At 43.6% G+C, this 23,264-nt stretch overlaps 1 protein-coding gene across 2 annotated transcripts in view; it reads left to right on the top strand.

Moving 5' to 3' along the window:
* The first annotated feature begins 787 nt into the window (after positions 1–787).
* The window catches only part of TMEM154 (transmembrane protein 154), a 46,250-nt gene continuing 23,773 nt past the window's right edge, over positions 788–23,264 (top strand). For both annotated transcript variants that reach the window (XM_081136072.1, XM_081136073.1), the window contains exons 1-5: positions 788–950; positions 15,548–15,811; positions 15,902–15,943; positions 21,139–21,166; positions 22,358–22,440. In XM_081136072.1, coding sequence (XP_080992198.1) covers positions 851–950; positions 15,548–15,811; positions 15,902–15,943; positions 21,139–21,166; positions 22,358–22,440 — 517 coding nt within the window. In that variant the 5' untranslated portion in view covers positions 788–850. The remainder of the gene's footprint in view (positions 951–15,547; positions 15,812–15,901; positions 15,944–21,138; positions 21,167–22,357; positions 22,441–23,264) is intronic.

The raw sequence follows: 23,264 nt of genomic DNA, 5'->3' as shown, positions 1-23,264 counted from the left end.
ATTTGTCCAACCCCAAAGAATGCATAATACCAATAGTGAACTTTGGGTGATTATGATGTGTCAATGCAAGTTCATCAGTTATAACAAATGTACCATCCTATGGGGGATGTTCACAATAGGGAACGCTATTCGCACATGGGCGTGGCATGGCCCTTCCCCTCTCCAAGAGTCTGGGAGAGGGGCATTCATCCAGGGCCCAGGAAGGAAGATGGGTCTGGCTGGAGAGAAGTGGCCTGGCCATGTTCTGATGGTGCAGATGTCCCTGTTGCCTGGGCCTGCACTGTCCAACACAGCAGGGCTAGCCACATGGAGTTATTTAAATTTAAATTAATAAAACTGAAAACTAAACATTCATTTCGCACTAGCCTCATTTCAAGTGACCAACAGCCTATATGGCTAATGGCACCGTCCTGGACAGCACAGATTTGGAACATTTTCGTCATCTCAGAAAGGTCTACTGCTGGCTAGCGCTGTTCTGCACTCTAGGTAGCCACAGAGGCTCACATGTGGGTTGAGTAAAATCACAAATCAAAACTGCATAGTTCAGGGCCCCCAGTTTCAGATTCCAAATGACACCTGAGCAACCGACACCGCATCCACAGGGACAATTTCAAAAGACAGAGGCCCGTGGCTGAGCCAGCCTGGAAAGGGCTTCAGAGGCATGCTAACTGCATCAGTGACTGAAGGGCAACTTCTCTTTTGCAATCCTTGCTGGTCTAACAGGCTCCTGCAGAATTACATCACTTCCTAAAAAACAGGCAAACACTTCTCCTTCAAGTTAGCACCTACCCAAACAAGCAGGAAACAGGAAATGTTCACGTTTCAGGGAGGCTGAAGCCAGCGCAGCCTCATGCCGGAGGGAGAGCCCAGGCGAGCTGACATGAAGGCGCCCCGAGCCGCCCTCATCTTCGCCCTGCTACTCGCGCTCCTTCCCGCCGGCCGGGCTCAGGGTAAGCTACCTCCACTCGGGGAGCAGGGTGATGAAGCCTCGGCTGGTGCCCGAGGCTACAGAACTCTGCCCGGGAGGCTAACACCCAGAAAATGTTATCCTTTTTGTGAAAGAAGTGGAGAAAAGGAGAACTGTCTTTTTAAGGTGGTGGGGAGGGACGGAGAACTTGGCTTTCCCTGCAGCTATCAAAGCGCGCTCTAGCTCGCTCACTTAATGTAACCTCCCTGCAATCTTTTTGTCTTCTGAGATATGGGAGTCCCTGTAATTTACCAGTTTTAATGGGCATATTAAGAAAACCATAAAGTCTTTGGCAGTTCACGGAAAAGAACGTTTCATTCAGCTGAAACAGAGAAATCATAATAAATTTGATTCTAATAATGTGGGCTGAGAAGTCTGCCACTTTTGAAAACTGGAAAAACTGGGGTATGGTAACTTACTACTCGAAAGTATACTAAAGAAAAGAATAAGTTTAAAAAGAATGTAAACAGGAAATTATCTGAGGAGTTCCCAGGCATCTACTCCAGCTTTTCAAGAAAGGTCTTTCATCTGTTTTTCTTTTATCTTGTTATTTTGGGGGATATTTTCTTTGCATTGATTGTTACTAATGAAGCTTTGTTTAGAAAAGTAACGTGATAACAGCAAATCAAAGGTATTGAAAAAGGAAAAATATTAAATTTCATTCTTTTGAGCTAAGAGCAGTTATTGGTTTATATCCTTGACAGTTGTTACAACAAACGTAGTCCCCCTCAAATGCCTCCTACAGTTTTGTTGACTCTCCCTTGGGTAAATAAACTTGCTGCCCATAGTTTCTTCAGTGGATACTACCTGCTTCTAGTGTAGGGCAGTACTTCAAGCAAAAGGAAAGTTCTCAAGCTACAGTTCTTTAAATAGGATGGGCATAGGGCACTGATGACTTAACAGATGTCACAACTTCCTGGAGATGAGCAGTCAGCATCCAACTACCCCCACCCCACGCCATCAATTTCTCTTTCCCTGGGTGCTCTCCATGTGGTCTCTCCAGGCTTTTGAGGAGAAAGGCAAGCCATTCCAACTGTAAAGATGTTTGGTTGAAAATGAGGCTAGCATTCAAAATAAGTTTGGGGACAATGTTGTTTTATTCACAAAGTTTTGGAGCTGGAAGGGAGCCTAAAGATGAAGCAGCTCAAGCTGCACTGGGGGTACAGACGAAGAAACTGAGGCAGAGGAAGGTGAGATGTCTAGATCCCTGCTAGTCAGCTTTTCTGACTTGGACTTCACGGTTCTCTCCTCTCACCCAGGGGACCAGCCACACCCCCTGCCAAGACCACTGGACTAGACTCCTTTTTCCTCAGGGCATCCCTCAGCACTCCCAAGGAAGTGGGGACTAGCCATCCCATTTCCACTTCTGGTAACTCTTATCACTACCACAAACACACCCCAGAGAGTAATATTAACCTTGCCTGAAGATTTTCTTGAGCGTCTTGAAAATGATTGAATCGAAGTGTTTGCAATTTGGGAGATGTAGAAGGAAAATCTGAAGCGACTCAATCTGTAAAACTTCTCTTCCTGGGACCCATACCTGATCACATGAGTCTTCCACTTAAAGAGCTTCAGTGGCTCCTCATCTATGCTCCTTGGACTCTCACATCAATCTCCTTCCCAGTGGCACCTCCTTCCATGTGTCCTCCCACTCCCCAGCCACAACTCCTCTAGTCACACTGAATGGAGCATGTGCTCCAGGCCTCTGTGGTTCCTGCCACAAACGAATGACAGGTTCTCTTTTTTCTACTTAGTGAATTATTATATAACCTTAAAATGCTCAAACTGAATGTCACCTCCACCTTGATGTCTCCCTGTACTTCACCCTCCCTGGTGCTGTGCCTTTACCCCTGTTATGCCCCTTAGACCTAAATGTATGTAAACAGAGCTCATCACTTTGAATCACAATTGTGTCCATGTTCTTATCTTCCACCAGGCTGTGAACACCTCCAGGGGAAATCCTTTTTAGTTCTTTTTTTGACTTCCTAAAACCCAGTCAGGGGTCAACATAAATTAGGAACTCAGTAATTGTTAATAAATACTAAAACCATCCAAGAATGGCTATGAGGCTAATGACTACACACTGGTGAGCTATTGATAACAGGTAGTGTTAGTATGTCAGAAGAAGCCAAAGATAAAAAGTTGCATTTAAATCACAGATGAAAAGCTGTATTTTAGTAGAGCACAGGGATTATCTAGCTAATCCAACAAGTTCATTGGGTCCTTGCTGGATTCCCAAGGTCTGGAAATATAAAAAATACCACTTGCAAAAAGCTGTATGATCAAAGCATATTACTTTGAGCTTAGTCAAGGGAAAGGCTATTCCAAATTAAAGACTGATTATATATTTTTAAATTAATGAAGGTATGTCCTTTTGATCTCATGGTGCCTCAGACGTCAGGATGTGAGTTGGTTTATGGGTGTCACAATTGTATTTCCTGGAATTCTTCAAGAAATACCTTGGAGATGTTTGGTGGAAGAATCCAATCTACTGAACAGCCCAACTCTCTCCCTTACAAACATATCATGGGATGTATCTCAAATCAGGTCTTTATTAACCACAACCTGGCAACATTATCTAATACCTGCAGTTACCTGAGACCTGCATCATTACCTCTGAGTCAGCGTCTTCTTCTTTACGTAGATTGAGAGCCTGACGGAGACTTGATTACTCTCCCAAGTGAATAATCCACTTAGAAGTCTCCTAGAGAGAAATGAGAAAACAGTTTATCGGGGATTTTGACCAAACACATGAGCGTAGTTAAAGGAAAGCTCTGGGCCTTGGTGTCTTGGCCAGTGTAGGATATTAAGAAAGTTCAGACTCAGGGTGACATTGTGCCGCTGGAGTGAAAGGAGGCATTCCTCCCCCATTCCTCACCCTGGGCCCTGTCAGTGTCAGCTTAACACTGTCAGGAAGCTAAAAGCAGCTTCCCAGATACCAGCACCGTGGGCTTTGTTAGCTGCCACAAGCAGAATGGTTTGTAGGAAGAAGAGTCATAAGACAAAGCAAGGTGGCTGCAAGTGTTTGATGGGGCAGAGCCAAACACCGGATTTGACAGAGAGGACTGGGAGATATTCTGGGCTATTTCAGAAGAGTAAGAACCATGTAGTTATTGATTAATGAACCTTGAGAAGATAAAGAAGAGAAGAAAATTCTAGTTGCATAAATGAAGTGGCACTTTCTGACATTGTTCTCGTTTCGGTAAATGTGACTGCCACCTGCTGTTTTCTGGGACAGTCCCAATGAAGTAGTAATAATGATGATAGGGAACATATACAGTGTTCATTATATGCCAGACATTTTCTAAACACTTTCCATATACTAATTCATTTCATTCTCATAACAGCCTTATACGATGAGTACTATTATTCCTGTTTTACACATGAGAAAACTGAGGCACAGAGAGAGGTTAAATGATTTGCCCAAAGTCACACAGCTAAGTAGTAGATCTAAGTAAGATTCAGCTTCAGGAGTCTATGCTCTAACCATATACTATATCACCTCTGGGTTTTCAGGCTGTGTATCCAGTTTCAGGTTTGGAAAAATGTCTCTGGTGACTTCCCAACTATAGATAGACACATAAACTCTTGGCTGGGCTCTAAGGTTACGTACCACATATTCATAAAGGAGCTGTATTTGGTGCAGTCAGAGACTGGCTGACAGGAAAAGGAGTGGTGAGAGTTGGGTTAAACTTTGGCCTGAAAAAGGGGAAGGGAGGGGCTGAAAGGTACAGAGTGAGCAAAACAGAATCTAGGGATTAGCACAGTTAAAACCAGAAGCAGGTAGATGAGTGTTGAAGTCCCTGGGTGAGAGGCTTCAGAGTGTGGGAACCAGGGAGGAAAAGCCCAGCTTTGCTGTGGGGAAGGCCTGTTGAGAACTGACCCCAAAGACCAAACACACACACACACACACACACACACACACACACACACACACACACACTCACCAGAGAGGGATTTATTGAAGCTTAAAGTCCCTCTGTGTCTAAAAGGCTGACGAGTCTGACCTAGAAAACCAGAACAGGGCAGGGTCTTGGCTGGGATGAGCTCAATTCTATAAAGAAACAATGCAACCTGTAATTTGTCTACCTGTGTATAGTTTGCACCACCCTCAAATGTTGGCGAAGATGTGGAGAAACAGGAACTATGCACCGCTGGTGAGAGGGTAGATTAGTGCCATCACCTAGCCTACTTTGCTGCTTAACACAGCCACTGGGCTTTTAGTTTCAGCTATCATATTTTTCATTCCTAGAAAAAAAAAATTATTTCTAGAAAATTCTTCATATGTGTAATATGTATATGCATATATAGTGTCTTGGTTTTATTATTGTCTTGATATTTATTTCTTTTATGTCTTTATTTTAAACATATTATTTGGTAACTGTTATCTGAAGTTTTTGTAGACCTATTCTTGTTGCTTGTTGTATATGTCGACTCCCATTCATGATGGAATTCTTGAGGCCACTGAGGGCAGAACCTGCACATAGAGGATGACTCACCCTATTTAGCAGAACCCCAAATTTTCTGATCCTATCACCAAGCTACTGTAAATGTTTAACCAATGCAACCCCTGTCCTGTCACCACAAAATAGCATTTGAAAGAGACTCAGAGAGGGATATGCTGGGCTTGAGGGGAGTGGGTGCTTGCACCCCACGCTTAAACCTCAATCTGGGATGGGGAGGGGCAGCCTCTGGGATCAGCCTTCAAGAGTCACATAAAAAGGTGCCAAAACCTCATTAAAAGTGTAGGCCAGCAAACCAGAGTTAGTAGTGGTAACCAGAAGCAGATAATTGAGGAGACCAAAGTGATGGCCAAAGAGAAAGAAGTAGACAAAACCAAATTCAAAATCTGAGGAGGGGCCAGGGTCTACTGTGTCAAGACAATGGAGAGATCAGCCTGACTTTGACTTTGGACTTTTCAGGAATCATTGCAGTTGCTCTTTTTTTTTCTCCCTCTCTCCCTTTCTCTCTCTCTCTCCTTCCCTCCCTTACTTTATTCTTCAAGCCTTCATCTTTGGACACTCCTGTGACAACCCTCCTCACCACTCTCCCTGCCTCAAGCAACTCCGTAATAACCTCAAGTTACTCTTTTAAATTGTAATTTTGAAACTGGCCACTTAAAAGAAAGAGAGAGAAATACAAAAAATAGAAAAGTATTCAAGTTAGTGATGATAATAGCTTATTTTAATAATCCCTGATCTTTTCTTTTTTAAAGCACTTTTGTGTCTACTATCCCACTGATGGTAGGGAGAAGTTTTAAATGTTAAAAGTGTGTATGTATCGTGTCCTATACATTCCTGTCTGGCTGGTGTGGCTCAGTGGTTGAGCCTCAATCCATGAACCAAGAGGTCCCCAGTTTGATTCCTGGTCAGGGCACATGCCCAGGCTCGATTTTTAGTAGGGGGTGTGCAGCAGGCAGCCCATCGATGTCTCTCTCTCATCGATGTTTCTATCTCTCTATCTCTCTCCCTTTCTCTCTCTCTAAAATTAATAAAAAACCATATTAAAAAACATAATAAAAACCATATTAAAAAACATTCCTTTAAACTTCCAGATACTACAGGCCAGAATAGGATTCCAGCGTATGAAAATACAGTCAGATGGAACAAAAACGCAGCTTCCCCAGGTGGTTAGCTTCAAACAAGAGACAGCCTTAGGGTCTGGGCAAGCCTGATTAGATATGAGCAAACTTTCTCCAAAAAAGACAACAAAATAAAATAGAAACAGACATCAGGGCCTCGCAGGCCCCCATTGTGGGGTGTGTTTTAATCTGACAGCAACTTGCAAATACAGGTGTGCGTTTCTCAAGGCAATGGGATAAAAACACAACCTGGCTTCACAAGTCAATTCCCAGAGCAGATGACTGCATGAAGGCATTTTACTAGATGGCCCTCCTCAAAGTAAGCAAAGGAAACATTTTTTAACATTCTTTAGATATAAAGTGTTTTCACCATCAGATGGCTGACACGAAAGGGTGTACAAAACATTGGCATTGCTTTACCTGAACTACCCTTCAATGCATACAATCTGCCATTAACTTTCCACGCATGCCTTTGCCTTGCATCTGTTAAACCAGCTATTTATTCTGACCCTACCTTCTTCAAGTGAGTATGTCAGGAAGAGCATATCAAGTGAATCTTTTCACTTAATAAAAATGGTTGACTACGTAGTACAACAGAGCTTCCAATGAAAGCTGCCCTGTCTCCCCATCAACTGATCCTGCTCCCAGGAGAATGAAGTCACTTCGTCTCTACACATGGAAGACATGGGGACAGTAAATCTCCCTGCCAAAAAAAAAGTAAACAAAACCAAAAATAAAGAGAAACAGGAAGTTTCATCGTTAGGGATTCACAACTTTACATTCAATAATTCCTCTCATACCCCAGTGTCCTTTAAAAATTCAGATAGCTTTTGGAGAGAAAACTGCCTTGGAGTCCTATTTCTCTTCGTGATGAAGAATCCCCTGTGTGTTTTCCCAGAGGGGCGTTGATAGAGAGAGGAGACTCTCCGTAACAAGGTGAGAGGTGTGACATTTTACCTCAGACTAATCTGGCCTATTTTACATTTCTTAAACAACTATTTATGAATGGCCACCATCCAGCAGGCAGGTTCCAGGTGCTGGGGTAGACATAGTGCAAAATAGTAGAGGAGACAGACAATAAGCAGGTACATGAGTGATGATTTCAGATAATAAACAATAAATTAGTACTGTCTTGAGACCAAGTAAACCAGAGAAAGGGCAGAGCACTGCAGACCATCATCTGGGGCCCATGCAGGAAAGCGTCCCAATGGCCCAACACCAAGGAGCGTCCCCCACCTATTTGGTGTTTGCTCTCCCTGCATCCAACACCATCATCCTCCCACAGCCAGCCTGGGAGATTATGAGTATGGTAAAGTCATTTGTTCCCAATTTGTTCCAGTTTTGTCCCTGGCCCCATCATAGTGAGATTCCACAGATACTGAAAACTGATTTTTTTAAAGATATGAGAGCTGAAGAGATAGACTATCTGATGGGTGCATACGCCTATTAATTTTGCTCCCAAAGGCTTCTTTCTGTGTAAGCTTCACCAATCACCTGTAAAGTTAATAAGGAATGTTTTCATGATTAACAGCAAGTTAAAGTCAGTTGAGTTATGATTTAACTCAGTAATTCTCAACCCAGCACACATACTTAGTGGAGTCATTTGGGGAGCCTTTAAAATATACTGCTGACACCTGAAACTAATATAAAATACTATTGAATGTCAACTGTAATTGAAAAATAAAATAATGAATAAGTAAAATAAGATATATTGTTGTCTAGGCTAGAGCCTCAGGTATCCTCAAATAAACTGATTTGGGTGGAACTTAAAGACCATCATGTGATGTTGGTACACTGTAAACGTTGAATACAATAACAGGGGTGACTAATGTTGAAACACAACTAAGTGAGAATGTTTGGGCAACTTAAACCAGTGGTTCCCAAAGTATGGCTCCTGGATCAGCAGAATCAGCATTTTGTTAGAAATGATCATTCCTGGGCCTCATCCAGACCTACTAAATCAGGAACACTGGGAGCCATGTGCAGCAATCTGTGTTTAAGAAGCCCTCCATGTGGCTCAGATGCACGCTAAGGTTTGAGAACCACTGGCTTAAAACTCCAAGCTGTTCTTTCAGCAGGGAGCTTTAATGGAGATGTGGCTTTGAAGCTCCAGCATGCTCTTCTCTTATCCAGGCTCACTTGGGAAGGCATGACTATCACAGTTCACTCTCAATCCATCCTGGCCAGGGTCTCTCTGGTGCTTGAGGCTTCAGTGATGATTTTTATGCTATTGTGTGCTGGTGACAGAGTTGGTAGCTGCTAGGCAAGCCTTTGGCATCCAGCTCTCTGACCTATGATTCTTCTCCAGTTCACTAAGGAGGAGCATAGAGAACAAGAGGGGAGAGTGACTTGCTGTGGCCCCAGGGAAGGCAGGGTGGATAGGGTCTGGAGTTGTGGTTGGCAACCTTGGCTGCACAACCTGGAGACCTGTAAAAATACTGAGGTCTGGGTTCACCTCCCAATAATTTGATGTAATGGTTTGGGTGTGGTCTGGATATCAGGAGTGTTAAAGGGTCCCCAGATGATTCTAATGTGTAGCCAAGCCTGGGAAACACTAGAGGACATCTTGCTTTGGTTTCATCCTATCCTTCTAACACTCTGGCTCTTTGTATACAGAAGTGGGGGTGGGGTGGGAACAGTAGGAAGACTTCTTGGGTTTGGTTTCTTGAGCATCCTGAAACTCATATAGAGTTTCCATAGAGCCGGATAGAGTTTGAACACCTGTCACCTGACTTGTCTTTTTTTTTCATTTCACAATCTGTATTATAAAATCATTTAAATAATTTGTGTATGGAGTTTACATAAATGAAAGAATGGGGTGACTGATTGAAGTCCAACATACTTCATGATATCCTGAATTTAATAATATCCTCTCATCACTATTTTATTTTACATTAAAATATCAGTCTGACAATCTTTCATTTGGTATGTATATATTACACAGAAACATTTTTTACTTTTTTTTTAATATGTCTTTATTGATTTCAGAGAGAGGAAGGAAGAAGGGGAGAGAGACAGAGAGAAACATCAATGATGAGTCATTGATCGGCTGCCTCCTGTGGGCCTCACGCTGGTGATGGAGCCCTCACCCCAGGCATGTGCCCAGACAGGGAATCGAACCTAGATCTCTTGGATCATAGGTTAATGCTCAACCAGTGAGCAACACCGGCTGGGCTACATTTTTTACTTAAAATACTAGAGCTTGGTTGCGCATTTGTTCCACTTTCAAAAAAAAAAAAAGAGAAGTGGGCTCCTTTGCTTCACCGGGAAGCAGCGTCATTTCCGCTTAGAGAGGATGCTTAGGGCAGTGATAAAGGTGGCCACGTGCCCACCCTGCTGCTGGGGCTGCCAGGCTCACCTCACATTTCCCCTATTTTCCCACTTACAAGGGTTCCCCCAGGGTCCTCGCCAGATGTGCGAAATAGGAGTCCCAGATATGTTTGCATGGATATTGTCAATAATCATTTGTAAATGACTCTGTACACTGTGCAGCTTATTATCTGGTAATTGTAGGATTTTAGGATTAAAATAAGTGAAATACTGTGGCTTAGTTTCATCATTCACATGACCACTCCCATTCTCTTCATAATGCTCCATTATCTGAGCAGAGAAAGAGAAACGATGGGAGGGAGATCTTCCTGGGAGGGTTTGCATTGGGGTCACTTGAGATAGCTGTGACTGGGCCACCTGAAAGGAAGACAGAGCGTTGGCCAACCTGCCACCTGGAGCCCTCACACCCAGTGATTCCACCCGCAGGTCACACACAGGGTACACGGCCTGGCAGGGGCCTTCTCACAGACCTTCTGCTTCTAACATATTGTCCTTTTCTCTCCTCGTCTGCACTTTTGCTTGCTGATGCCTCTCTCTTCACTCTCATGTGTGATCCTCTTCATGTGTATCTCCTGCAGCTTCTTCTGTTTTTACCCGCTGGCCCCACCCTTTTTACCCAGAAATACGTCCAAATTTAGATAAGAAGATACAACAGTAAAATGAAGAAGTTACATCAGGCAGACTAGTCTCCTGGGCAACGGCAGAGACACAAATAAGTCTAGAGATGGGGGAAAGAAATGGGTAGACAGAGGAAGTAGCAATCTACCTACACCTGGCATATGTGTGGTACTTTGTGGGTTTTACAGCATTTTCACATTTGTGGTTCCCTTTGCTCTTCATTCAAACACCTTGGGAAGGGCAGAGCAGCAGGCCTCCATTCTTGGCCTTCAGGAAAGGAAGGGCTTCAGAAGTGAGGGGCTCTTCCCAGGCCCCGTGACTAGAGAGGGCAGCACCAAGGCACAAGCCCCACACTTCTGAATCCAGATCCTTCTCTCCACTTTGCCATGGAGATGCCCACGAAGTCCTCACACAACACAGGAATCACTCTATGCCTTCTGCAGGGCTCATCCTGCAACTCATCAACCTAAAAGAGAGTTCTGGTTCCTCGATAGCAGTGCTGGGCTCCTAAGGTTCCTATAGGACATCACTGTTGACTATTATGGGCCTCAACAAGTGTTTCTTGGAAAAGGCTGGTCCCTCCTGGTGCCTGAGGCCATACAGTGCTAAGGGTTCCCAAGGGTTAAGAGTTGCTATTAGCCCACAGGCCATGGGAGGAACTTGTAATGCTTCAGAACAAGTCTGCCACCTGCCCTCTGCCAGCTCCACTCCCATCCCTGCTCTTGTGACTTTGGCTCCTCTCTTGTTTCCACCTTGGTTTTGTCCACCTCTGGTTTTCTTCCTAACATTTACCTCTGTCCCCTTGGTCCTTACTCCTGGTTACTGATTTCATTCTATGACCCACCTGGTTTTCCAGCTTCCATTTGATGACATCTGATGCTCCTGGTACAAATTCTTTTTTTTTTTTTTAAGAGTATTTTTTTTTAAAATATATCTTTATTGATTTCAGAGAGAGGAAAGGAGAGGGAGAGAGAGACAGACAGAAACATCAGTGACGAGAGAGTTATTGGGGATCGAGCATGTGCCCTGACCAGGAATCGAACCTCGATCTCCTGGATCCGAGGTCAATGCTCAACAGCTGAGGTACACCCGGCCGGGCCTGGCACAAATTCTGATCCCCAATGTTTTCAACTTCCCCCTCTTTCCCATCATAGACTCCCTGCATACTAGCAGTTCCCTGACTTCATCTCTGCCAGTTCTCATTGTATGAGGACTCAGCCAGAGTTGTCTTGGAGAAGCTGTGAAGGCAGACCACCAAGAGTGGTTTGGTGCTGTTCCCCTTCCCACTGCACCCAACACCTCTCCCCTGCTGCCCCTGTTCTTGTGACACACTGCAGAAAATACTTGCATATGTGTAAACTGAACGATATACAAGATGCTTGTTGCAGCATCATTGGAAATACAGGAGAAATTACTTAAATCTCCATTAATAAGAATAGGTTATACTTTCAAATAATGAGAGGAAGACAGCTTTCTGTATATAGACATGGAGGAAACTTTAAGGCAAATTTTAAGTGAAAAAAGAAAGAAGCAGAACAATATTTAACTTTTTTGCTCCCATTTGTGTTAATAAAATAGGAAAAGATGCTTGTATATGCATGGAGTTTCTAGGCAAGGCAGCAGAAACAGTGGTTATCTCTGGGGAGGGTAACTGAGTAACTGGGGAAAGGGTAGTAGTGAAATTTCCTTGCCGAGCTTAGTACCATGTGTATAGCACCTATCCAAATATTCTAATGAAAAACAAGATTAAGGCTTTAGAATCAACACACAGATGTGGAGATAGATGGAACCTTGGGGATCACTCCTATTGTACAGGTTAGCACATTAAGTCTTTAAGGGATAATTTGTCCAAATTTCCACAATTACCAAGTGACAGAACTATGTCTAGAACCCTCCCTGTCACTGGGCACCTATGCTCAAGGGAATACAGCCTCCAAACCCTGTGTATCAGCGGGACTTACAACATAAATGACAGGGTTATACCAGCCTGAGACATCCGAGACTCAGTTTCTTCATCTGCAAAATGTGAGCAAGAAAGTTGTGAAGTTTAAATTAGGTACTACATGCTTATCCTAGTATCTAGCACATACAAAGCATTCAATGTCCGTTACTGTTGTTTATTATTTGGATTTGGTTGGGAGAGCTGCAAGGAAGGTTGTCATGGGAGTGTCTGGAGATGACGGCTTGCAGAGTAAAGAAGAGAGACAGAAAGAAAGAGATGTGAATCACATTTGTTTAAACAGTTACTAGAGAATCTCACTGAGTAAATGATGTTTAACATGGAAAACACATGTGTGAGAGAGATATTGTAGAGAGAACTTCCAGCCCCTTTTAGTCACAAAGGCCACTAAGGGCCACCTGTGACCAGCATTGTCTCTTATGCTGAAAAATAAATGTGCACAACCCAGGACCAGCTAGTGTGCTTTTTTCCATCTCCCGTTCATTCCCTGTTGTCAGAAAGCCCTCATTATTCTTGCTAGCCTATTTCTTTTCCTATTTTCTCTTCTTCTGGGGCCATGGGTCAAGTGGTGACTCAGAGCGCTAAGTGTTCCACTGGGAACTTGCTGGCCTTCCTTGGAGAGGCACCGAAAAGGCCCTGCATCCCGGGCAGTTTGGCTCACAGCGGTCTGGGCTGAGAAGCTTAGCGAGAGCTCCAGCAAAGCGGAGGCTTCTGGGGACCCCTCCCCGCCCTTCCCCTTTAAGCCAGAAAGCCATCTCCTTAAAAGCTGATGGGCAAGAATATGAGGACCCCTCCCTGGTTCACCACCTCATGATCTGTAATCATTATATTCCAGCCAGGTTCTGCGATCAGCCCTCCCAGGTTCAAACCCTCACTCCCCGGCCATAGCTCTGCGATCATGGGCAAGTTGTGTAACCTCTTTGCCCCAGTTTCTGTATGAAAAAATGGTGACAAGAATGAATTAATGCAGGTAAAAGGCAGAGCACAGGACTGGGCTCTTAGTAAATTCTTTATAAAGGTTTGTTTGAAACCGTAGCAGCAGCTACAGCAATAGCAGAAGTAAACAAAAGAAATAAAAGGCAGGCCTGGGTATTTGAGAAAGGTCCATAATCGATGACCTCAAGGAAAAGGGTCATTACCACCAACTGCACTTGTGTATGTGCCCCTCTCCCATCCCTCCTCCCCAGCCCCCTCATACGTCAGGTCTTCAGTGGCCTGGGTTGGGAGTAAAGAATGCTGTTTGGGCTCTGGTGGGTTTGCTCAGTGGTTAGAGTGTTGGCCCATGGACTGAAGGGTCCTGGGTTCAATTTCAGCCAAGGGTATGTACCTCGGTTGCAGGCTCTATCCCCGGCCCTGGTTGGAGCCCATGTGGGAGGCAACCAATCAATGTGTCTCTCCTACATAGATATTTCTCCCCCTTTCTCTCTTTCTTGCACTTTCTCTGAAAAAGCAATGGGGAAAAAATCCTCAGATGGGAATTAAAAAAAAAGAAGTGATCTTTGGTTCTAATAGTTCTGCAAGTAAGATAACTGACAAATATCTTTTCCTAATCCAGGATGATATGTGATATATCAAAGCTTGAGTGAATACAGCATTGACTTACGTTATTTCAAAGACATAAACATAGGACAAAGTCACTTAACCCAGAAGGCAGAGGTCAATAAATGGTAGATTTGATGTATTTAAGTCCTGCTTTTGGTACACAGGTGAGGAACACCAGCTAGTTATACTCTGCAGTTTGAAATTGATTTTGATGGTTTGGGCTGGCATTTACCCATGTGATTATCAAGTGGCTTCCCTGGTCTTGGGGAAAACTGAAATGTTTATCTATGTAACCAAAATAATTAGACTGTGATCAAACAACTGTTTTTATAGATCCAGTCAGAGGAATTCATTGTCAGACAGTCATCTAGATAAGGTATTGAATTGGCTTTAAATGTGGCCAGCTCTGTCATTCTATGGAGCAGTGGCCTAACAGAGCACTGTGGTGTAGTAACAGGGCATAGCTTTAAAACAGCCAACTTTTCCATTTGCATAGGCCCTTTCACCTTAGAAAGAGCTTTCACATAAATTATCCATTTGATAAGTTTCTGTAGCCTAAACTCATATTCTGTTTTCCCCAATGGGCCCCATCTGAATGACAGGCAACATTATACCATGCTGGGATGAAAACCTTTAGCCTACCTTACCATGATCACTACATAGCCAGGTGAGGAAAGATTTTTCCTGTCCTGTGATGAGCCACAGGATGGTTTTCCAACACAATCTGAAGTTAAAAAGAATCAACTTGCTTAGAGCTTATAAATAGGGAAAGTTCTAAAAATGCATTTTACTGAATACATTTAAATATTGGTACACTTTCTTTAGTCTCTAAATTCCCCTTGAGAATTTCACTTTACAAATGAAATGCACATTGTATTTTTATTTAGAATCCAGGAAGAGTTCTGCAGATAATCTCAGAGGCAGACTCGGTTCTCTGCAGAATGTGAGCCGTGATGCCGAAATCTAAGCAGACACCCCAATTTCAAAGAATTATTTTCCACTGATAGATAACCTTTTATTAAGAATTCGGGCACAGTGCATTCCTTTATAGTTAAAAGTGTTATGTGGCAAGTACTTACCTTTCAGTAGTGAATTTAGATTTCTTCAGAAATGTTATTAAAATATGATACCTTATAGACAATGTCTTGGAATATCACCCATGACAGGGGAAATCTTCTTAATGCCTTTGCTTAAATGTGTCTAAAGTATTGGTCTTTTTTTTTTTCTATCATTTTTTAAAAATTTATCTTCATTGTTGAACGTACTATAGATGTTCCCTTTTTTTCCCCATTGACCCCTTATCAGTCAAGGCTAAACTACCTGCAACTTGTGGGAGGTTTATCTAAACTCTGATTCCATGTTCAATATACTCCCAGGTTGGACTCCATTTATGTTAAATCAATATCCTATATCACACTGAACTGGAAGACCCAATACAGTGAGTCAAGTTTATAACTGGATGCATGTAGAATAAATTTAAAAATCATTGAAAACATAACATACTAGCTTTGTCTCCATGGCAATAGCAATTTTGTGTGTGTTCTCACAGAGTATAATGAGACAACAGAAGATGTGTCAACAGATGAACGCCAGGAAATGGAGTTTACAAATGAAGATGCTACTATTATAAGTACAGTTGCTGCAGTGACCACAGAAACAGTCATTGAAAATACGAATTCTACCCTCATTGATGAGGAGGATCATCAGCTAGAGTTTATATTAATGGTGCTGATCCCAGTGGCTTTATTGGCACTCCTACTCTTATCAGTGATATTCATTGTAATAAATTATAAAAGAAAAAAAACTAAACAAGGTAAATATTTTGTGTGTTTCCAGTTGCAGACAATTGCTTCATGTGTTAATGAACAATCAATAAAATGAAGTGCTTTTTGCTTTTACACAGAGCTGCCATCTAGCCAAGGATCTCAGAGTGCTTTACAGACATGTGAGTATCATCCTAACGCCTGCCTGGAGTTGGGGATGGGGTAGGAGAAGGAAATGAGAGGTTTTAAGTTAAGCAACAAAGGACTGCATAAAATAGCAAGTTATGAATGACATATTTCAATGACATTTTCCAGGGTTTAAAAATGACATATTTCTTTCTTTTTAAAAACATAGAATGTTTTCAGCCTAAATTGAAATTTAATATACACAGCTGCCAGCTCTGTGCCTAATCCAGATGAGGGCCCCATATAATCTTGGCCAATGGGTCAATGTAACCTGTCCCTACTATTGGAGGAGAGGGTAAGGCTAGTGAAGCAGTGAGCCAGACTGAGGTCAGGGATGGGAAGGCAGAGACCTTGGGGTCATTCAACAAGAAGAGGATTCTTCCACCTATATTTCTGTCATAGATATTGTTTTCTCCCCCATGCCACATCCCAGTTTGATCTTGAAAAGGCCTGGGTGAAGCATTGTTCTTATTCCCGTTAAAACTATGCTAACTTTCATAAGCAAAGTCCTAACTGGCTAAAGATTACTATCATCAATCTCATAGAAAACCAATCTCAGAAAATTCCCTAAATCAGAGATTTACTCTGAGAGTATTCAGTTCCAATTCTGGGAGCATCAAATACTAGGTTTTAGGGTATCTAGGTCCAAAGGAGACTTGGGTACTTTTGGCTTGTGCTGGTAAAAATGATTTCAATCAGGTTTTTAAGTTGAAGCCTATAGTCACTTAAAAAATCATTCAAGGGAAGAGAATTTCTCTAATAAGATACATAGTCATCTGTGCATACCAAACTCACTGGATGTCCCTTACACCCATTAACGGGGCACCTCTGGCCTTGAGACATGCCCTTGGCCTGCAGGCCTTGCTCACTGTCCTAGCACCAGGAGAGCCTTTAAGCTCTCAGCGGGAACTATAGATGGTCATTTTCCACTATGCCCTCAGATACAGAGAATGTGAGCTGGGGAAAAGCCCTGAAGTGCATTACCTTTCCTGATGGGGGCTAATATAATAGATTCCAAGGAAGTGCGAAATACATATGTTCCTCCATTGCTTGAAATTTCAGGGTGACCTAATAACAGTGATCAAATGGGAGCTCTTTGGTAAGCTAAAGAAAAAGAAAAAAAACAGAGCCGCCTGGACACACACACACACACACACACCCCTTTTTAAAGTAGAGAATGTGAGAATTTCCTGCCCAAACCATAGACAGTCCCACAGCTAGTTTTACCTAATGGGTTCATGGGGTTGGGAGGAAATTGGGGGTATCCAGTCGAATGGTCATGCTCTTGGGCTCTAAGTCCAGGGATCTTTTCATTGAACTTTATTGTGAGAATCTCGAAGTTCAGAGGCCATCCTAAGTGAGAACCAGCTCCATCTGAGACGTGCCCCATCCTACACCACAGCCATGCTCAAAGCGTTTGCTGTGGGCGGAGCCTGGCTTGCGCTTTGATGAGGCCTCAGTGAAATGGCGCCTGGTTGACACCGTTTCTCTGTCTGGGATTGCCTTCTTGTCTGCTTGGCACACTGCAACCCCGTTCTTCAACGCTCAGTTCTAAAGTGGTCATGAAGCCTTGAGTAATCACTCCTCGGGCAAAATTAATCACCGCCTCTTCCGTGCTCTCATAGGCCGTGGTCACATTTATTGTGCACAGTTGAGCACAGTGTTTACAGTGGCATAAGTTGGTGGCTTGCCTCTTTTGGGTCTTTCTTTCTTACTAGGTTATGTTCTCTTTAAGGTTCGAGAGAACCAAGAGCAAGTCTTATTTATCTTGTTTAACAATGTGGCATGGAGACTGGGAGGACAGACTCTGGAACCACACTGCCTAGTTGGCTTTTGCATTTCCTAGTTCTGTGACTTCTCTGTCAGCTTCCTCATCTGCAAAATGGGCAAATTCAAAACTTACCTCACAGAGTTTTTGTGAGACTTAAATGGATTCATCCATGGAAATCACTTAGAAAAAACAATACCTGGCATATTGTGTTAATTCAGTGCCCTTTTACCTGACATAGTGCCTAGCCCAGCATATAGATTAGCTGCTGAATGGATGTTTGGTGAATAAATGAAACAATGTTAGAACTTATTTTAAAGAACACCTATTCTCAGAGATCAAAAACAAAATTTTCACATATCCTTATCACAAACTGGCACATTCTGTTTAGTTTAAAGAAACTAAGAAAACACAGCAAAGAAAACTTGAATTTCAAAGTAGTTGCTTATCACAGAAGGTTTTGATAAAGAGCTTTATTTGAATATTTTTATTAGCCACTCCTTTAATATAGGTACAGGTGGTTAACTGTTTAACACTTGCATATCTCTTCAGACAAACTGGATGCTAAAGGGTTAATGACCACTGTCCACTGAATTCTACACATTCATATTTAACATTATAAGCAAGTCAATAAAAGGAGAATGTTTAAATTCACAGACTCTGATTTAAATACTTTATTCCCCCCAGGAAAAATAAAACTGTCATTCTAGGTCAGCATCTTGCTTGAAAAGTTCCCGAAGGACTGTTTTGCGGAAGGGCATGGATGATGTCCCCTCAGAGTTAGAGCCTCCTATATTCTTCTACACCTGGAAATAAGCGTTTAAATCTGACAACTGGGAGGACTTGGCGAAGCGTTTTTAGGGAGAATGCTTCATCTAATTGGGAATTACCTTTAGCTTTGGGCCTGTCAGGTTCGTGTCCAAGAAAAGGGAAGCACTGTGTAGTAACTGGCTGTTCCATTGTCATTCTTCCTACGCCTCCAGGCGTTAAATTTGCAGTTGTTATTATTTAGCGTTTATTAAATGTCTTGGTGTGCTGTGTCTCTCGCAGGAAGAGCTGCAGGGGAAACAGCTGGCAGTAAACCATCACTTTAAACAGGCTGTGGCCACATGGCACCTGGCTCTGCTCAGTAAATCTCCAGGGAGACTGTCTCCCTTGCTCACTGTTCAGCATGGAAACAATGTGAGCAAGCCGGTCTCCTGCTGGGCTCTTGCCGCCATCCTCCACCCCACCACTCCCACCGTCGGGTGCCCAGAGTAGCTGGGGGTGGGGGATTGTCAGGCCAAGTGCAATGTAGGAACCGAAAGAGGGGGACAAAGTGGGTAGAAGGATGCGAAGTGGAAGGGCTGTGGGAGGGACATGGAAGCAAGGGCGGGTGAGGGGCTGTGGAAGGGCTGCATTTGCCTCCTGGTTGCAAGGGCGTAGGTGGCTATTAACGGAGAGATGGAGGCCAGGTGGAGGGGAGCAGGCAGGCCTGATTGCTGAGGACGGGTAATGGGTCTCCCTCCCGGTTTAATGCTCGGCTCTGGAGCGCTCTCCCAGGTGTTTTCCTGTTGCCATGGCGGCTGGGGCAGGGGTAATGGTCCTGGAGCAGGGGAGATGAGGCTGCAGGAGGCTTTTTGCTCTGTTTGAATACTGATTGCAGGAGCTTCACATTCGGTGCATCTGGAGCACTTTGGTAATGGGGTTTTAAACTTTTCCATCATCTACTGCTAGGGCTAGTTTTTGCTTCCCGAGAAGCCTGCGGGCCCTCAGATTATAAAGATAAATCCATGCCCTGGACAGTGGGGCTCCAGGGACACTTGCTCCCTGAGAAATTAGCAGGGGGTTATTAGGCAGGGATAGAGGGAGAGGGAGGAGGGAATGACAATACAGGGGGATTTTTATGGGTCACCTGCAGGGGCTTTATTTATAGTTAAATCCCTTAAGGAAACAGCATGTAAGTTTTAGATGGAATATATATATATGATGTACAAACACACTTTTCCCCAAAGTCTTGAAGAGTCAGGACTCTGCAGGACTCTTCGGCTTCCTATTGCGGGGTCGGGGGTGGATCGGGAGGACATAGCCGACAGCCCCTGGAAGGTAAGGGGTGATGGCATGAAACTTACATCGGTGCCCAGCTTTCCTGGATTAGCAATGCCACTCGAGCTTGCCAACCCACAGAAAATCACAGCAGCTCCCAGATGCTGCCAGGAGCTCAGTTCCAGGTGCCTGTTGGTTATGTCCCCTCGCTGGGGACCTGCATTTCTGCAGGCCAGACAAAATGAGGCCTCTGATTGCCAAGGATCAGGACCTCTACAAAGTGGTTTGCTTCTTAATGGTTTTCACATCATAAAAGGTGCAGCAGGCCTATGCTATCCACTTGCTTGACATCATTGCCTCATTTCTCTGGGTGCGTTGACCCCCTTGCCAAGCAAAACAGAGCTTGAGCTGGGACATTGGGCTCTGATTCTTGCCACATGTTCATTTGGAGTCTGATCTGCATGCATTAGAGTCATTTTGCAAACTGTCATCTGACTCTTACCTCAACCAATAGCAGGGGAAAGCAGGCTTGTTGGAAGTTTCACTACTATGATAATGCTAAGTCCGAAACACTGGCCATGAATTTAACCCCAGTGCCGGACAATCCAGATTAGGATCTATTCATTTATTCAGTAAATGAATACTGTGTGCTTACCAGGTGCTGTGCTAGATGGATGGGGAGTGAGGGGTGCTAGGACAAACAAGACAGACACAATCCCGGCCCTTTGGGGGCTAGGGTCTATTGGAAGAGACAGGTGAAAAAGAATTAAACAGGTGAATCCATCAATGACAAGTTGGGGCAAATGCTATGAAGGAAGCAAGCAAAGCACTAGCTGGGAAACAGTAGGAAAGACGGGCCCCGCTTCCAGTAGAGGAGTTGGGAGAGGTCTCCCTGAGGAAAGTGTGTAAGTTGAGGACAGAAGTGAGGGTTTCAGCCACGCAAAGAACAAGTGCAAGGAGAGTTCTGAGGGGAGCTGTGGATGGGGTCCCCCACATCCTACTCTGGGACAAAGGGACAGTCACAGTGTTTTGAACTGGGACATTTTGGAGCAGGGGGCCAAGGAGTAAGCCCTCCTGTAAGACCCTTCCTCCTTCCCCTTCCCACTGCTTTTCTCTTTGTGTGGAGAAAACAAAGAGGGCTGGACGTCTGATCTGAAGTGAGCACTCTCAGGGTACCATCCTGTCTGAAAGAAAACAGATTTTGCGCGAATTGGGACCCCTTTTCAATATGGCAATCAGCATGTGCTTGACTTAGAGGTTAATTATTGCTCCTTTAAAAACACAATTGACTTAAAACCATTTTGTTCTCTTTGTAAAGCAGATTTCAGCTGTTGTTGAAATAAAAAGCTGTTGCAGACAAACAAAGCTAACATGACCTTTATATTTATTCTCTTTTAGATGAACAGGGAAGCGACAACTTAAAAGTGTAAGTCTTCCCCACTCCCTCCAACCCAGCTTAGTGCGGACAAGGACCTAGGGAGAGGAGCAGATTAGAGGGGCATCTGCCTTTTCAAGAGTTTTTGTTTCTTGTGGGGACCTCTTGCTTCCCGGGCCCCAGGAGACAGCCTCTAGTGGTCTACGGCCATTGAAAGGATGTCCTGTCCACAAACTTCGATCCAGAAGGGGACCTGGGCTGAGGACAGGGTCCTCTGTTGAGAAAAGAATCTTTTTCTGACAACTGCTACCAGTTCCAAATGCATAGTAGTTAAATATTCTGACCCTGGGTGTTTTCCAAAGACATCGACTCATTTATTTGGATTAAGACTTTTATCACCAGGGAAGTTACTTTGGCTGGTACTAAGGGAGGAGAGCCCTGGTAGAAGAGGAATGGAGGGGAGGAAGGTCTGAGGGAGAGGAGGGAGTAGGGAAGGAAGTAGACGATTCACCGTGGAAGAATGTTCTAGAGCGATGCCCAAGTCCCCCTCCTGTCTGCTCCCCACCCCCACCCCACCCCACCCCCAGCAGCCTTACTCAGACACTGCTCACTTCCTATACAAGGTGTAACACCTTCACAGCTGCTCAGAGCTGGTGCTGGTGGCCCCCCTTTCCAGCCCCACCTCCATTAACTAGGGGCCTCTTTCCCCAAACTGGATGCTCTGAACCCTGGCACGTGAGGGCAGTGGATTTCTGAAAGTAACGGCTCCCTTTCTCCAAGACAGAAAAGCATGGGAATTGAAGGGAGAGGCGATGCAAGCAGTTTGTTGGCTGTGGCCTCTTGACTTAGGGGCACTGATCAAAAACACCAAAGAAAGGGAAGTGAAATTCAGCAAGGTGAAAATGCTAAATGTGGCAACTCCCTGGAGGAGCCTCACAGGGGAAGCCTTGTGGCCTTGACTCTGTACCTTCAGGGGAGCAGCCTCCTGGTTCCCTTTCAGCCCCAGAGCTGGGTTATGCGCCCTCCATTTTTGGATCAGTGGTAGGTCAAGGCTGGTTTTTGGTTTTCTCCCTATGAGTTTGGTACACTTGAATAGGGCACATGCTCAGTCTACCCTGGGGTGTAAGACACTGAATCAAGTCCATCTTCCTCACAGCCAACATTCTAGGCTCCCACAGAAATTCAAAAGGCACACCACACTTTTATTTTTTTCTTTCAACAAGCTCTTTGCTCTCTTTCTAGCCCTATTTTTGAGGAAGACACACCCTCTGTTATGGAAATAGAGATGGAAGAGCTTGATAAGTGGATGAACATGCATAGAAATGGTATGTGGTAACCTTGTTTTTTCTGTCCTCTCTAGTAAGAGAAGGCTGCAACCGCTTTATAAATACCCCATAAATCCTGGAGTGGGACAGTGTGAGCCCAGTTCACGTAACCTCTGGCGCATGCAGATAATGCACTTGGGTCTGACCGTCTTTAAGAATTCAGTCTAATCACGTCGCCGCAGCTTGTTTTTATTTTTTTATAGGTTTTTCTAATGGTCTTTTCAAAATGAAAGTGCTTTTTCAAGCAAGGAAATCTGAGTCCAAATTATCTGGAAAAAGTTAGCATCTGGCATCACTTTATATTTAGAGATTTATGATTTTAATCTGCATATAGTTATAAACTTTATCCAATATAGTTGACATAGATTGGTGTTGTCCAATATAATAGACACTAGCCATACGTGGCTATTTAAGTTAGATTTTTAAAAGTAAAATTTTAAATATTGTTCCTCAGTCACTCTAGTCACATTTTGATTGCTCAGTAGCCACTTGTGGCTACTTTATGAGGTAGTGCAAATCTAGAACATTTCCATCACTATAGAAAAAGCTATTGGACAGAGCTAATATAGATAGTAATATAAATATTCCCATTAACTTAGCTTCCAGTTGATATCTGGCAGGAATTATAGTATATGTTCCTTACTTTTCACTAAATTAATATTTGGATTTAAAGGAATAACAGCTATTTTTTTCTTTTTCTGATTTCTTTAAGAATCAATAATTTATTTTTAATGCTCAGATTAAATTAATAAAATCTATTATTTATACTGTCAGATCATTTGTATTTTTAACATTTATCTTAAAAAATACCCTGGGTGTCCTGG

The sequence above is a fragment of the Miniopterus schreibersii genome, assembly GCF_964146895.1.
Source record: "Miniopterus schreibersii genome assembly, chromosome: 4".
Taxonomy (NCBI): domain Eukaryota; kingdom Metazoa; phylum Chordata; class Mammalia; order Chiroptera; family Miniopteridae; genus Miniopterus; species Miniopterus schreibersii.
This window is presented reverse-complemented; position numbering and strand designations above follow the sequence as displayed.